The 17,048-nt window shown below is 44.6% G+C and overlaps 1 protein-coding gene across 2 annotated transcripts in view; it reads left to right on the top strand.

The window, feature by feature from the left end:
• Positions 1-17,048, top strand: part of DTD1 (D-aminoacyl-tRNA deacylase 1) — a 183,901-nt gene that overhangs the window by 21,806 nt on the left and 145,047 nt on the right. For both annotated transcript variants that reach the window (XM_072736497.1, XM_072736498.1), the window contains exon 4: positions 5,722-5,828. In XM_072736497.1, coding sequence (XP_072592598.1) covers positions 5,722-5,828 — 107 coding nt within the window. The remainder of the gene's footprint in view (positions 1-5,721; positions 5,829-17,048) is intronic.

Consider the following 17,048-nt stretch of genomic DNA (forward strand, 5'->3'; position numbering starts at 1 on the left):
GTGATGATATTAGTACACTCCATAAATATATGGGATCACAATAAAATGTCAACAACATGGAGATGCACTGAATTTGAATGTAAACTAGAGAAAAATTGTAGGTTAAGTTTAAATTCTGTATCATATTCAAGTATAAAGGAATTAAAGTCTAAAATCAAATCCCATGGTCTGATGAGCTCAGAAGTCACCCTCCCTGGTTTCTTACTTTGCTGCTTTTGATGGAAGGGTGTCCTTGCTCAGTGCTGTCCAGACTCTTTCGGTATGTCTGTACAAGCCCTGCACAAGACCCCGTGTAGGTCTGGTGGGGCCTCAGACACTGCATTGTCCCCACACAGGCTCACTGGTGCCTCAGCGAGGAGGCAGAATGACACCTGGGACCACAGCAGAGCCCAGAGATGTCCAAGCAAAGCCTGATGGTCAGAGAAAATCTTGCCTTGAGTCTCCCTGTCATGCGAGGAGGGCTGTACCTGTTGCCTTGTATCTCACTTTAGCTCAGATGGGAATTTAACTTCCCAGTGAGAGGTTAATGGGCTGTTTCCCCTGGCAGCTCCTGTTGCCAGCTCTTTTGTTTGGAATTGGGGTGGCCCCCTTTGATGGCAGGTGCCCTCACCTGGGAGTAGGCACTTTCCATCCCGAGCCACAGGGCCTGTTCACTAATTCCTCTGGCCATGGAGTCCCAGGCCTGAGACATCTGCCCAGAGGAGGTGTTTCTCCTGAGTGGATTGAACCACGGCAGAGATAAGCAGAGACCACTGATAAGTCTGGGCTTGAGCCTGGGGAGAAGCCACAAGATTCCAGGGATTGCCTTTCTAGTTCTCTCCATGGCCCTGGATGTGGAATGGAGTCTGACATTCTAATGCTGCTGACCTAGGCCTGGCTCTCACTCTCTGAGAAACTCAGCTGATAGGGCCTGTGTGCTTTTTCTGACAAGTGAATACTTTCCCCAGCCAAATCATTTAGGAAATGCCATTGCTGGAGCTGCTGGTCTTTGCTGGTGGCTCCCAGAGCTCTTGCCTCTGCTTTGTAGGCTCCCTGGAGCCATACAGCCCACTGGGGTATCTGTGCCCTACTGGTGGTACCCCAAATCGGCTGAGCCCTCTGGGGAGATAGGGCCAGGAGCACTCTACTACTAGAGAAGTGGTTCCATACTGGTGGACAGAGCTGTCATAGTGCCTGTGGCCCATCAGGATACATTCCCCCTGGGCTCCAGGTATGATCGAAGCCTGTGGGTCTAGACCAGACTCTTTTAGTTGCAGTGGCCCTCGCTTCCCACATGCTTATCTGACTTTAGCTCAGATGGGAATTTAACTTCCCAGTGAGAGGTTAATTTTGGGCTGTTTCTCCTGGCAGCTCCTGTTGCCAGCTCTTTTGTTTGGAATTGGGGTGGCCCCCTTTGGTGGCAGGTGCCCTCACCCAGGTGAGGTGAGTAGGCACTTTCCATCCCGAGCCCCAGTTGAGTTCCCCAATTCTATACATTTGCTTGATTTCTCATCTCAGCCTATGCACCTGGCATTGGGGCCTCCATCCATAACTGTCTTCCTGGCCTGTCCAGGCTCTGAACAGCTTTAAAGTACAATGAAGAGGAATCCTGGGTGTTGAGGACCTTGCCTTAGTGACAGAGGAAGCTGCCTTTGGGGATGTGCTTAGGTGGGCTGGCCTGAGGCTCAGGACCAGTCCCCAGAGATAGGCCAAGTCCCAACCTGGTCATGGCCATGCATTCGGCTGTGGAAAGGTGCATGGCTTGCTCCCAGTCAGGCCAGTAAACCGTCATGCATTTTGTTCTCCATTTTTCTTTAATAGCGTGTTCTTTCCATGTGGTTTTCTTGCCCTGTCCCCCCAGCCCCCCCAGTTGCCCATATTCTCCCATAGACGGTGGGAGTGAGAGCAATAATGGGGACTCAGATTTCCTGCACACTGCTGGGCTGTGGGCCCAGTGCCATACCTGTACTAACTCATGCGCATCCTCCTGTGGTGACTGCCCTGCTATCGTCCTTGAACACGGGGGGCTCAGAAAGGTGGTACTGGGCCTCTCAGGGATGGTGACCATCAGTCAAGCATTGTTCAAAGGAGTGGGATGTCAGCCTTCACAGGTTAATGGGGTGCACTGGTTTGGACCTGGTAGAGGCCTTGGACAGTGCCTACCAGAAACCAGGTCACAGCAGGTTTGGGGCTCTGGCTGGGAGTTTTCCAGCTGGAAACATGTGGCACAAATGTGCCTGACACATGCTTCTCTTCCAGCTCTGGACAGAACCATGGGACCGATATTTAAGGATGACTTGATTATATCATCACTGGAGCCCAGCTGTGGTTCTACAGATATGTTTCTGCCTTTTAAGATTATTTTTAAAAATGTTTTTATTTCCTCTGGCCAGTATAATTTTTCATGGGGCTTTACTCTTTGATCCGAACTGGAAAAAATGTTCCCGTTTTAAGACCTCTTAAAACATGTCTTTGGATTTATTGTCTGTACAAATGGAAATTCAGATAATAGTTCTGTTCATAAGTGAGGAAAAACAGGAAAAGAAAATAAATTTCTCGCTACTTGGAGTGATAAACACGGTGAAGCATATGCTGTATATCCTGGCAACAGAAATTCAAGGTCGGAAATAATTCCTTTCCTCATGAGTCTGCCTTCAGCTTCTCTGAGGAGTGCAGCCGCTGAAATTTGCCACTAATTGTAGCCATAATTTTAGCATGCAATTAAACACATGATTTCCTTCCCAGCTGATGTCTTTTTAGCTAGTCTGACATGGATAAAACAAAAGCTCTGTAGATTTGAATGGCCACTTTAATTTGATAGAAGTTGAAGGAAAGTCACCATTTTTTGAGCATGCTTGGCTACACACTTGGAACTAGGTTAATCTTGCCTGTAAAAATGGCGAACAGCATGGGTTCTAATCATGTAGTTTCTAGAGCTGCTGTCTGAGCATTGAAGAGAAGCGGCCTAAGACCCTCCACAAGGTTAAGGAGGTTGGAGGGACTGATACCAGGGGGAGGAACCAGAGATGGAAATTGTGTGGTCGTGGTGGCAGAAGCCGTGGTTCATGGAGGTCATCTCATGCTGCAGTGGGTCTGGTGTCTGAGCAGAGCTGCTCTCCAGGGAGGGAACCAGAAAGGCCCCAGGCTGGCTTGCTCTGGGCTAGTGTGTCCATTTGGTGCTTTTCTTTTCCTCAGCTTCTCTCAGAGAGTCATCTGCTCTGTAAAGGATGTTTTGTGTGAAATTAGGGCTCCTTGCCCAGGGGAGTTTGGGAACTACCAGGGTAAAGAAACTAAATAGGTTTCTCTACTCAAGGAGGTCTTGAGAGCCTGTTATATGCTGCTGTGCTTTGTGATTCTCTGAGGGAGAGTTCAAACAAATGTGGTTTTCCAGAAGTATGTGACTTTATTTTTCTTTATTCAAGGAATACCCTGCAGGGCACAGTGTGGGAAGCACAATTCTGGTTGTGTGGAGCCTCTCGAGATGACCTCCTTTTTTTTTTTTTTTAACATTTTATTTATTTATGTGTGAGAGAGGGAGAAAGCACAAGCAGGAGGAGCAGCAGGCAGAGTCAGAGGGAGAAGCAGGTTCCCTGCTGAACAGGGAGTCTGATGTAGTACTCGATTCCAGGATCCTAGGATCATGACCTGAGCTGAAGGCAGATGCTTAACCGACTGAGGCACCCAGGCACTCTGAACATGACTTTTTATAACAGTAAAGACACATGCTGATTTTGTACACACCACGTGTGAGTTACTATCCTAAGCACTTGCATGCACTGTCTTATGAAATTTTCCCTGTATTTTAAGGTCGTCTTGTTAGCACCCCTGTGGGAAGAAGCTGAGCCATTGCGAGGTTAAAAGAGTTGCCCAGAGCCTCAGAGCTCATGGGCCTGGGCCTGTCCTTCTCTTCCAGCCTGGGTCCTGGTTGTCCTTCAAGTCCTGGACCCTGTGTAGCCTCATCCAAGAAGACTTTCTGATTCCCTCCCTATCTCCAAGGGGGAACTTGGGCCCTTCTCTGGTCTCCAGAACCAGAATCTCTCAGGGTCTCTGCCATACTGGGTTGTCACCCCGAGGTGCCCAATTGTCCACCATAGTAGACCACAGCGTTCATTAGCACCAAGCACCAGGCCTGTCTTTGCCTGTGAGCTGAGTCTTTGATCTCTAGCACCACGCCTGGCACGTAGTTGCTGTGAGTGACTTCCACATGTGGACTGGATCTCATATACTCTCTGTTCCTTTATGGTACAGGTGGCAGTAGAAGTGTTCCTGATGGTTCTCAGGTGCTGATGACTCCTACTATTTTTACTCTGGACACAGCTCTTTTCTTACTTTGGATTTAAACTGATACATTTAAATTAAATAAATTTAATTGCTGAACTGTCAAGACCAGTGTGTTCCCTTGAGTTAGCATTCCTATGTGTCATCAGCAGTGGTTAGGCCCAGGGTTTAACAGAGGTACTTGGACCGATGGAGTCAACATTCTGATACTCCACAGCGTCATCTCTCAAAGCATATTCTTGGCTTTCTTTATAAATGTAGTTCAGCATTTGGGGAATGATAGACACAAGTGAGTGGGTTTGGGTATTAAAACAGAAGGTTTTGAATAGGACAAAGAGAAGTGCTCTTTTCTGGGGGAGCAGGATGGTTCCCACAGTGAGGGAGCAGGACCTCCCTCCCCACCTTATCATTTAACTTTTATATTTAATTAGTTTGAAAATTTTAATTATGAAACAAAGTAGATATTTAGTCATGTTCGCCTCTGGTCTGTCTCTCTCAAATCCCACCATCCCCTGCCTTCTCTTTGGTATGAATGTGGTTCTTGTCCTGTGTTTGGCCTTCATCGTTCCTGCTCATGTTTTTTCCATAAATAGATCTGTATATCTATATATCTATAGCTATAAATTATATAACTTGTTTGGGATATTTAAAAATATCATATAAATAAATAATTGGTATTATGATACATCCTTGTTGCAAGTTACCTTTTTTTTTTTTTTTAAGATTTATTTTAGAGAGACTGTGTGAATGGGGGTAGGAGCAGAGGGAGAGGGAGAGACTCTCCAGCAGACTTCCTTCCCCCTGAGGGCAGAGCCCAGCATATGGCTTAATCCCACGACCTGGAGATCATGACCTGAGCTGAAATCAAGAGCTGGACCCTTAACCATCTGAACCACCCAGGATCCCCAGCAAGTTATTTTATAAAGATTTGAGATTTGCCCTGTTGAGGCAAGTGGCTGCCACGTAGTATCCACTGAGGAATTAAAGCAGAGTTTATGCATTCATCCCCCCAGTGAGGGACGGATTGTATCCAGTTTTTCTGTTATAAACATTGACAGAATGAACACCCTTGAACATTCCTTTTGTGTAAAAGTTTTTGAGTAGATTCTCCAAGGTTGAATTCCAGAGTTGTAGGGTTTATTCAAGCACCACGATGCCCTCCAAAGTGGTTAAACCAATTTGCCTTCTCCCCCATTTTATAGTCCTGTAAGCCCACATTTCCCCACCCTGGTGTTCTCAGATCTTTTCATTCTTGCCAAATCGCAGAGCTTACAGTGGCACCTCTGCTATTTAATTTTGCATTTCCCTCTCTCCTTATGGGGTTGGCCACTTTCCTCCATGTTTACGGGCTAGTCCTGCTCCTCATGTTTCTGGTTACATTGATCTAGATGACTTTTTAGACAGAGTAACCTTGGTCTTAGATGAGACCTCCATCTCTCATAATTGTTTGCATTGCTCTTTCAGATGGCAAGTTTGGTACCTACATGCAAGTCCACATTCAGAATGATGGACCTGTGACCATAGAATTGGAGTCCCCAGCTCCTGGCGCTGCTACCTCTGACCCAAAGCAGGTAAGCCTGGACTTTCTTGGGGTCTGTATTCTGGCTTTTGGCTTTGATTGAGTCCCTGGAGCAGTTATTAGTTTGAGGTGGAGATAAGACTACATTGTGGTAACTTAACATCTATTTTAATACATCGATTTCGAAGAATGCATCTGTTTACACTTCATCCCGTTGGTGCAGTGGTTGGCTAGGCAGTGCTTCTCCCTTGCCTCTTTCCCTGCTGCGAGGTGCCTTGGTGCACATACGCCGCTGGGTGGCAGCAGAGTAGCGGCACAACTCCACTGAGCCCTGGCCTGGCGTCTTAACCAGTTGAGAATGGTTACCTGGGGTGGGTTTTGTCCCAGGTGTGGGTACGTGTGCTACCTGAAGTTCTTTGTAAATCCTTATTTTTCTAAAGCACTGTCTGACCTGGATTTGCTGTAGAGAGATCCTGGATCTCTCTAAGCTTTGAGGAAAATTTTAATTAAAAGAGAGAAAGGTATCTGTGATAGTCCTTGTAACTTGTATGGTTCTTATAGATGCTTTTAACACTTGAGGCATTAATTAATGTGCCCACTTAATAGCCTTCAAGACACATGGGAGCAAGCAGAGGAGTGAGAGAACCAAAGGGATATTTCTGTTCTTCCTTCTCCACCTCCTTCCCTCCATTCCTAGGATGCTGTGAAGTGGAATGATGCAGCAGGCAGGAGAAGTATTATATAAATACCAAGTGTGTATGACCTGTTCAAAGTCATAATGTTTCTTTCATTGATATTTATTGAATAAAATACTCCTGAGATATTCTTTTCACAAGAATAGAGTAAGAGGGACGCCTGAGTGGCTCAGCGGTTGAGCATCTGCCTTCGGCTTGGGACATGATCCTGGGATCCAGGATTGAGTCTCACGTAGGGCTCCCTGCATGGAGCCTGCTTCTCCCTCTGCCTGTGTCTCTGCCTCTCTCTCTCTCTCTGTCTCTCATGAATAAATACATAAAATCTTAAAAAAACAAAACAAAACCAAGAATAGAGTAGGAGAAGATAGCGGAGCCCACAGTCTGAATCTTTATGGATAATGCCTGATTATCTGAATAGTCCCCTGTCCACCCATGGGGACCGAGGACTCTGGTTGCTTCATGCATCTGCTACTGGGGAACCTTTTGTAAAGACATCAGTGTGATAGCCAGTGGGACAGAGTATTAAGGCTCTATCAGCCTTACAAACAGTTTCTGTGAATTATTTTGTGCCTGCTTGCTTATAAATTCTTATCTCCTTTTCATTCGGGGAATATAAAAAATAGTGAAAGGGAATAAAGATGAAAGGAGAGAAAATGAGTGGGAAATATCAGTGAGGGTGACAGAACCTGAGAGACTCCTAACTCTGGGAAACGAACAAGGGGTGGTAGTAAGAGTGGTGGGCGGGGGGATGGAGTGACTGGGTGACAGGCACTGAGGGGGGCACTTGATGGGATGAACACTGGGTGTTATGCTATATGTTGGCAAATCAAACTCCAATAAAAAAATATACAAAAATAAATAAATAAATTCTTATCTCCTATGTGAAGATCTGCCTGTATGGCTGAAATTGGCCTAAGACTTGCCATCAGTATAACCTGATACCAGTCTAGAGGAGGATAGCCAACTCTCATCCACTTTGGGTCCTTATTGTTATCAATGAGAGGAATCTACCAGTTATGCAAAAACAGACTGGTTTAGGTTAGTTCAGAGCTTGCAGTTGATGGTTCTCTCCAATGCAGAAAGCTGAAACGAAACTCCTGCCATCTCACCTCTGGCACATTCCTTTTGTTTTCTTTTTTCCTAAATTCATGGGACTACCATTTACCTTTTCAGGCGGGCCCAAATCTGGCATCATCCTACTTTCATTCCTGCCTCTCCCAGTACAATTTCCTATATGCCGATACTGCTGTAAGGTGTGGTGGTTGTTTTTTTTAAATGTAGTAAGTAATTTAATCTTTATCATAGGGTGATGTGGGAATGGAGGTACCAAACTTAAGCAGTTACTTAAGGTCACAGAGCTGCCGAGAGAGGCAGAACCAAGATGCAAACCCAGTTTTCAAAATCAGGAGGCAAAAAATGATTTCCTAAAATCTGAGGTTGCTGATGTTATTGTGTGTGTGTTTTTAAAAGATTTTATGTATTAGAGAGAGAGAGAGAGAGAGACAGAGCATGAGCATGAGCATGGGCATGGGCATGGGCAGGGGGAAACGTAGAGGGAGAGGGAGAAGCAGACTTCCCACTGCACAGGGAGTCTGACATGGGACTCCATCCCAGGACCCTGAGATCATGAGCTGAGCTGAAGGCAGACGCTTAATGAGCCACCCAGGCGCCCGTTGACATTGTTTTTGAAGAGAAATCTAATAGTCTCTGAATGTTTGCCACCTCCTAGCCTTTTTTGGAGAATGTCTGTGGTTCCTTTGCATTGGGGCCTGTGGTTTATTTTTATTTTTTAAATTTTTATTCAATTTACTGAAACTACAAAAATAAGCAGCGTGGGTGATTTTTGTTTGTTTGTTTAACTGTTCCCCCTGCCATAGTTCCAAGTTATAATTTTTAAGGGGAACATAACCTTTCTTTCTGGTTTCTGAATCTCTGGGTTGTTAGAGAAACAGGGACATGTCTGACATAGTAGTACTAGTGCTGGACTTCAAAGGTGATAATTGAAGTTCCTGGAGTTACTGGTTACATTAAAGAAAATCATGATTGAAAAATCCACGTGGAAGTTTAAACTTTTTATTTTGAAATATTGGAGACTTGAAGAAAGAAAAGTTAGAGTCCACAGTTCCCTTGTACGCTTTACCCAGCTCCCACTAATTTACTGCCTTTACAATCCTAGTACACTGATAAAACACCGAGATGAATACTGATACAGTGCTGTTAATTGATGGATGGAATGTTGGGGTTCGGAGCTGATGGCCAAGAAAGAATTCTTGAGACAACTTTGGTGCAAAAAGGTGGTTTTATTAGAGCACCAAGACAAGATCCGTGGGCGGAAAGAGCTGCCCTGCAGTTGTGAGGAACAATTGATTATATACTTTCAAGTTGGGAGGGGGTTAGCGAGAGGGAGCGTAAGTCTCTAACGAATTTTGGAAGCAAGGCTTCCAGGACCCTGAAGGGGTTAGGAGCTATTGTTAGGAAAAGGTCATTACTAACTAGTAAAACCCTAGTCATGAGACCCTTCAGATGTTTATCAGTGGGCCATATGCTTGGAAGATGATTGCTAACATAGATCTTGGGGGTAGAGATAAAGGAAATTTCCAAAGGAATTTTTATATGTTAAGGAAGACTTACATGATCCTGGGGTATTGAGATGATGTTAAACTAAGATTGCCTGTTGCCCTTAGCAAAGTATTAACATTGAGGCAGTCGACTTCCTAAAGGAATGTCATTCTGCCTGTTTCAGGGACTTGTCAGGGGGCTGTAAATAGTAAGGAGATTTAATTTTGTTTTGCTTTTGTTTCTTGCATCATTAACTATACTACAAACTTTATTCAAATTTTACTATTTTTTTTCTAATGTCCTTTTTCTATTTCAGGGTAATCCCACATATAATAATTGTTATGTCTCTTTAATCTGTGACTGCTCCTCAGTCTTTCCTCATTTTTCATGACCTTGACAATTTTCACAAGTACTGGTATGCTCTTTTGTTGAAGATTCCTCAGTTTGGGCTCTCTGATTACATTGAGGTTATGCATTTGACAGGAATAGCAAATAGCACAAAAGTGAGGTGACTTTCTCAGTGTATCATAAGGAAGTACATGAGACTGATCTGTCTTATTATAGGTGATATTAACCTCAATCCCTTTGTAAAGATGAAGTTGACCAAAATTTCCATATATCCATATATTATTATGGATGTTATTGTATTATTAATAATAATTATATTATTATCCATAATATTAACTTTTCCCCCTCATCTGCTCTCTTGTTTGCTCATAACAGATGCGTCTTTCTGCTTCACAAAGAAGCCATCAGATGGCATTGACCCTTCTTCTCCACCTCCCTCTAACTATGTAGGTAGCAGAGCTGCCCTTCCTGTGCTGAGGCCAGTGTCTTCCCTGGGCCAAGACTGGCTCTATAATTTGTGGGGCCCAGTGCAAAATGAAAACAAGGGGCCCCTTTTTGAAAAAGTGTAATAAGGAATTTCAGGATGATAACACAGAACTTTAAGCCAATGGTGAGCCCTTCTATGTGCAAGGCCCCATGAGCCTGCATCTGGTGGATCCAAACTAGCCTGGGCTGTGGTGCCCTCCCCAGCCTCTGCTTCTGCCTTCTTGCAGCCTCCGTTAAACCCTTTGTCCTCTTGTCAAGTCAGTCTGTCTCTCTCAGTCATCTGTTTAATTCCTGTGGCTTTTAACTATTCCCCAGCATTTCCAGTTGAGAAACACCTCCATTTCCTCTTGCTGCCTGCTCGGTGTGCTGTAACCTGCAGAGGCACCTGCTGCGGCCCCTGAGCTCCATGCTGCCTGATTTCAGGGCTGGCAGGCCCTGCTAATCTGCTGACTGAGCACCATCTGCCGCTGTTGCCCGCCTGCCCCTGGATGGGGTCTGGAGTCTTGTTTTCTGGTACACCTTTCTCTCCTCATTTCCCTTTTGCCTCTGGCTCTTCTCTCTGGTTTGATTTGATTGTTGTTTTGTGGTTCTGATTTATTATTCTGCTTTAACTATATTTGGGAAAAAATTTTAGTCAAGTTTTTGTTTTCATTCCAAATCTCTTTCTAAGAAGTGATAGAATAATAATACAGTGTATCTTTAGGATCCTCAATCTATTTTTTTAAAGATTTTATTTATTCATGAGAGACACATAGAGAGAGGCAGAGACCTAGGTAGAGGGGAAGCAGGCTCCCTGCGGGAAGCCCCATGTGGGCCTCAATCCCAGGACTCTGGGATCACGACCTGAGCCAAAGGCAGATGCTCAGCCACTGAGCCACCCAGGTGTCTCTAGAGCCTCAATCTTATTTCAATTAGTACCTCTTTTCTTTATAACATAAAGACATGCGAGCATAATTTTTTTAAACATCTAATGAGACATGCTAACTTATCGGAGTAAGAAAGTCTTATTTTATTTTATTTTTTTAAATTTGTACTTTTAAGTAATCTCTATACCCAGTGTGGGGCTTGAGCTCACAACCCCGAGATCAAGAGTTATATGCTCCACTGACTGAGCCAGCTAGGGGTCCCCAAAGAGTCTTTTATTTCAGTTATTTCTGAGTCTTTCTTTTAGGAGCTCTCTGTTCAAATCCATGATTTGCACTGTATGAGTTTAATTTTTTTACTAGTTAACTGGCGCTGGAGTCTCAGACATTGCAACAGTGTACAGATCTGTGTCCTCTTGCTCTCCAGTAGGTGGCGACAAGTAGGCATGGAGGGCCCTGGCGATGGTGGGGGCCAGCCTTTGCCTGTGATCTGTCTCTGCTTTTCCATTCTCAGAAGGAAGGGGGTTCCTCTTTGGGCAAATAGCTAACTTGCTTGCTTTTATATTGGTAGGAAGACAGCAGCCAAATTCTTCTCACTGATAGATAAGCAGGCCTTTCTGTCAATTGAGCTTTTGTTTTCTTTTCTCAATATAACCCAACTAATAGTGAAAACTACATACATTGTAGAGAAATGGTTACTTTGGCAAGTTTTAAAATATAGATTCTTTAAACCATCTGAACAAATGTGCTGTGTGTGTGTATGCGTGTGTATTTATGAATCAAGTGTTTTTTTAGTACATGGTACTGTACTGGGCACCTGAGGAAGAGAAAGAAGTGCTACAACCCAGTCCTTGCTCCCAGGGGTAGATCTGAGGCAGCATAAACCTGGAAAGTTAATAGCAGTGAGACAGGTAAAGAGTAGTATCCGACAGCTTAGGACGTGTCACAAGACCATGGTGTCCTGTTCCTCCTTAAGACCCTTCAGTGCCTTCCAGATGCACTTAGATTATAGTCTAAGTTCCCTTTTGTCATGCCTAAGTGCCTGATGCCCAGGCTTCTGTGGCTCTGTCTGCCCTGCTCCGCAGTCCTTTGTTCCTCCGTCCCTACACTTTACCTGCTCTCACTTCGTCTCTATTCTGAGAACAGACTGAGCTCCTTCCTACCTCTGGCTTTTGTCTCAGTGTCTTTGTTTCCTACTCAGAAGGGATCCTCTTACCACTGTCAGTTCTGAGTAAGCCCCTTCCAGCTACTCTGTCCCCCTACTCTGATGATGAATTTCATAGCACTTGGCCGTCAATTATTATCTGCTTATTTCTTGTTCTTCATCTGTTCTCCCCACTCCTAAAACTCAAGCTACCTTAGTCTTATTCACTGCCCTCTCCCAGGAGGGAGGCTGGGGTGTGTAGTTTGTTTTGGACTCGTGTGTCATGGGCTGGTGAGCTGTGCTGTCTGTGAATGTCCTGGGTTCCAAGAAGGCTGATGCCCCCGCTGATGTGGTCAAGCCTCCCAGGGGATTGGAGGTTTTCACTGACCTTTAAGGATGTGGAGGGAAGGAGGCATTCTCAATTGTTGTTTCCAAACTTGCACTGCAGTTAGGGGTACATTCTTATTTTTACAAATCCCAGAGTTCTGCTTATGGGTCATGCCCCTATTTACTGCTAGTGAAGTCTGGGCTGGTAAAGGTGACTAGTGGTTTGCCTATCTTTAGTAGATCTCTGCTTGTTTTTGGAACTGGCCCTGCAGCCTCTGCATGCTTTCCTGTGGCTGCATCAGTAGCATGCCCCATGCATTTATAGGCTGCCATGTGGGTCCCATGATGTGTTCTGACACACTTCTCAATAGAAGTCGGAACAAGAGCATGATGTGCTTGCTCTGAAAGATGTATTTCCAAAGGGAACAGGGCATGGAAGCAGTACCAGCACTACCAGACAGAAACTGTCTTTCCCCTGTTGCATTCTTGCCGAAGGAACGTGATTCTGGGAAGAACATGCTGATGATTACCTAGACAAGATTTCTAGTGCATGAGTTCATTTGTGGGTGGCTAGATATTGGGAGATTTCAGTACCCTACTTAGCCATTCCTGATGATAGGAATTTGTTCCTGCTCTTGTTTTAATTTAAATATCCTTCCCCTTAAGTAGGGGGTGTTAGCCTGGGGCTCACATAGAGGGAGTTGCATGTGTGTGTGAGGAGGTGGGGAGGTGCATTTTGTAATGAGGGGCTCTTCCCTCAGGCCTGGAGCCCACGTAGTTCATAGTGTTGCCGTTAATTATTTATATTCTCATTTATTTAGTGTGATTGAAACTCTCAGTTAATGGAAAGGCTAGAAGGAGCTGAAAAAATGAGCTTTCAAATACACATCTTTGAATTAGCCCCCTTGTTTATTGACACATCGCTGGGGTAAGTTGACCAGTGAAAAATGGTGCCAGAGCTTTTAATTTTATGCTTATCTGAGTATTACCATCACTTCACCTATAACTTTCTCCCCAGAATTGTCTTACCAGCAAGGATCCATTCTGGTACCTGGAAACCTTAGAATGCCTGGATTGAGACATTTACGGCTTCTGCAGGATCAGAAAGAAATACATAGGGTAGACAGGTGGGTGGGGAAAAGAGCTCAGTTTGGTTTTATTTATTTGTACTTCCAGAGACAGGGTAGCCTTTTTAGTAATACATGCTCTGGAATCCAGAAGGTGAAACAGAGGACAGACGAAGGATACAGGTGGCACCCCGTCACGGGTGCCGGGAGGTGGGCTCTTCATTCCTGCATGTTCCAGTTTGAGGTTCAACTCTGATGAGAATTATTCTCATTATAAGGAGGAATTATGTTGATTCCCATAAGTTTGCATTTTTTTCATAGAAGTATATTTATGTACAGTAGGTCTTTCCTTCTCTATTTTTTTTTTAAGGCTCGAATTTAGATGCGAGTTCCCTATCTCTGTTGGTTTCATCTCGGTTTTTGCATGACCTAAGCCAGGCTCGCGTTGTTGACTTGCCACAAGAATGTGACTCCAAGTCTGGTTGCCAAAATAGTACCCCAGTCCTATCCTTTATTCCAGGCATTAGTTTGTTTTGTCACGTTGATTTATCAAACAAATGTTGAGAGTCCTATTTTGTTTATACTGAAGTGTTACTAAAACAGAAGCAGAAGCATACCAAGAGCATCTTCATTAGAGGTTTTGTTGTTGCTGTTGTTCATTGTTGTCATGGTATTGTGGTGGGAGTGCTGATGATCCTGAGTCCTGGTGATCCTGAGTCCTGGGACTTTGCCTCCCACATGGGGAAGGCTTCCCAACAGGACAGGGCTGGTACTTGGCCGGATCTCTTCGGCTGCAGAAATCACCTTTGTTTTTCTTTCGGTGTGAGCACCCACTTTCCTGAGTGAGGAAAGCAGCACAGCTCTCTGGGGAGAGGGCTGAGTGTGGGGGCTGGGTGATGTCCCTCAGCCCTGCCCTCTGCTCACCAGCAGCCACAGTTTCAGCTGAGGCCCGTCTGTGTCTGTGGGGGGCACTGTGCCCAGGGCATGCAGACCTGGCTGGTTGGAAAGGCTGGCAGCTTGGAGATGTTTTCAAACAGGCTGGCTTCTTCCTAGTTGGGGGAGCTGCAAGTGATTGCTTTTGTATTATTTTAATTTATTTCAATATAGACGATTGTCCTAAGTTGGTACACTGTAGAATTAAAAAGAGGCCTTTCCAAGAGATATATGACTGTGTCTCTGCTTGGGGGCCCATTGATTGACTGATCAACTGACCTTCATCTTACCTTCTTTTCTTTTTTTTTTTCATCTTACCTTCTTAAATCCATAACGTGTTACTGAAATTGCAAAAATTGAAAAGAGTTTGGTTCCCTCCTATTGAAATATGGCTGGTAAATTAAAAACAGTCATCCTCTCTACCTTTGACACAGAAAACATTTGTAATCTTCAACTAGATTAAACAACTTTCTCAGGGCACTAATGGGTTAGTGCATTTAAAGTTTAGGGGATTTGTTCCTGTGTAAGTGTTTTGGGTAAATTCTTTTTTATTTTGATCTTTTTTTTTTAAAAAAACATTTTATTTATTCATGAGAGACACAGAGAGAGAGAGAGAGAGAGAGAGAGAGAGAGAGGCAGAGACATAGGCAGAGGGAGAAGCAGGCTCCATGCAGGAAGCCTGACGTGGGCCTCGATCCCAGGTCTCCAGGGATCACGCCCTGGGCTGAAAGTGGTGCTAAACCACTGAGCCACCAGGGCTGCCCTACTTTAATCTTTTAAAAAAATATAATTATTTATTCATGAGAGACAGAGAGAAAGAGAGAGAGAGAGAGAGAGAGAGGCAGAGACACAGGGAGAGGGAGAAGCAGGCTCCCCACAGGGAGCCTGATGTGGGACTTGATCCCGGACACTGGGATCATGCCCTGAGCTGGAGGTAGACGCTCAACTGCTGATCGACCCAGGTTTCCCGTTATTTTAATTTTCTAATCTTATTGGTGGTTGTGTTAAAAACACGAATTCTTAGGGGTGCCTGGGTTCCATTTTAACACCCTGAGATCATGACCTGAGCTAAAATCAAGAGTTGGACACTTAACCGACTGAGCCACCCAGGCGCCCTTAAGCTGATGCTTTTTTTTTTTTTTTATTCCCAAGGGACGGAGGTGAAGTTTATCCTTCCATGGATTTATACTTTGAGCACAGCAATATTTTATACAGACTCAAGATTTTAACTGGGACTGGTAGTTGTGTTCCTCCAAGGGCTGTATGAGATCACAGGCTTTAAGCTGCAGAGGGTGCATATGAAAATGCAGAATCTTCTCACTTTTCCCCCCACCCCTGGTTTTCTCAACCAGATTACCTGGCATGTCGAGGAAAGGCAGAAGAGTAGCAGATTTACGTGTTTAACTGGTTCTTTATGTGTTCTTTGTACACCGACATTTGAGAACTACTGGACCAGAGAAAATTGAACATTGCCATTTTTAAAAAAGGTTTTATTTATTTATTCACGAGAGATACACAAAGGCAGAGACATAGGCAGAGGGAGAAGCAGGCTGCCTGTGGGGAGCCCAATGTGGAACTTGATCTCAGGACCCCGGGATCACGACCTGAGCCAAAGGCAGATGCTCAACCACTGAGCCACCCAAGCATTCCAAATACTGACATTTTTATCTGCTCTAGGCATTGGTTTCTCTAGACCACCCTGCTCCCACTGCCCACCCTCCCAACTGTGATGTCTATGAATACTTTACAACCTGTGTTACTGCAGTTGCCAGTAAGCATGATGGCTGGGCTTGATTATTTAGGTCACATATGAAGCTGTCCTTATTCATCAGTACCCCCTCAGCTTCTCACCCCTCACCCCCATACACACTGAAGTGATGAAAATATTCCCAGAGCATGGTGCCTTCCTGACACAATTGCAGATGTGTCAGGGAAAAGCCGATAGCACAACAGTTCAACATATTAGTGACTGAGGATGGACCCCTCTGCAGAGCAACATTGAAGCATAGGCAATTAGAATACTTGGTTTCCTTTTTTTATTTTTTAAAAGACTTTATTTATTTGAGAGAGAAAGAAAGCGAGAGAGCATATGTGAGTGGGGAGAGGGGCAGAGGGAGAGAGAGAATCTCCAGCAGATTCTGCATCAAGTACAGAGCCTGACATGGGGCTCAATCTCAGGACCCTGAGATCATGACTTGAGCTGAAATCAAAAGCCAGATGCTCAACCAACTGAGCCACTCAGGTGTGTTGGAATAGCTTGTTTCTTAAGAGAGATGAACTCAATGTGTGGATTGCCCAGTGGCTAGGGGAGATTGCAGTGGCATACTATCTTGGGATTTTTGGTTTGAAAAGCAATGCATAGTTCTCTTGTTTTTTGGGTACCAGACCAGACATGCTTTATTCATTGGTCGATTTATTTCTGGGACTTGAATAAAAACCCAGGGTGATCATCACCCAGCCGTGGCTAGGAGAATTGCAATATAACGGGATGCATGAATGTTGAGGCTTTGTGGGCAGTTGGCTAATCATTTACTGTTTTTTTTTAATTTTTATTTATTTATGATAGTCACAGAGAGAGAGAGAGAGAGAGGCAGACACAGGCAGAGGGAGAAGCAGGCTCCATGCACTGGGAACCCGACGTGGGACTCGATCCCGGGTCTCCAGGATCATGCCCAGGGCCAAAGGCAGGCGCTAAACCGCTGCACCACCCAGGGATCCCCTAATCATTTACTTTTAAAACACACGGGACGTTGTTAGGGGTTTACATTTTATGGTGTGTTAGTTATTAAGTTCATGGTAAAAGCTTTTCACATTAAATTGTAGGACTAGTTTCCTGCAGATTGTTTACTG

This window comes from Vulpes vulpes, chromosome 14 (assembly GCF_048418805.1).
Source record: "Vulpes vulpes isolate BD-2025 chromosome 14, VulVul3, whole genome shotgun sequence".
NCBI classification, from domain to species: Eukaryota; Metazoa; Chordata; class Mammalia; order Carnivora; family Canidae; genus Vulpes; species Vulpes vulpes.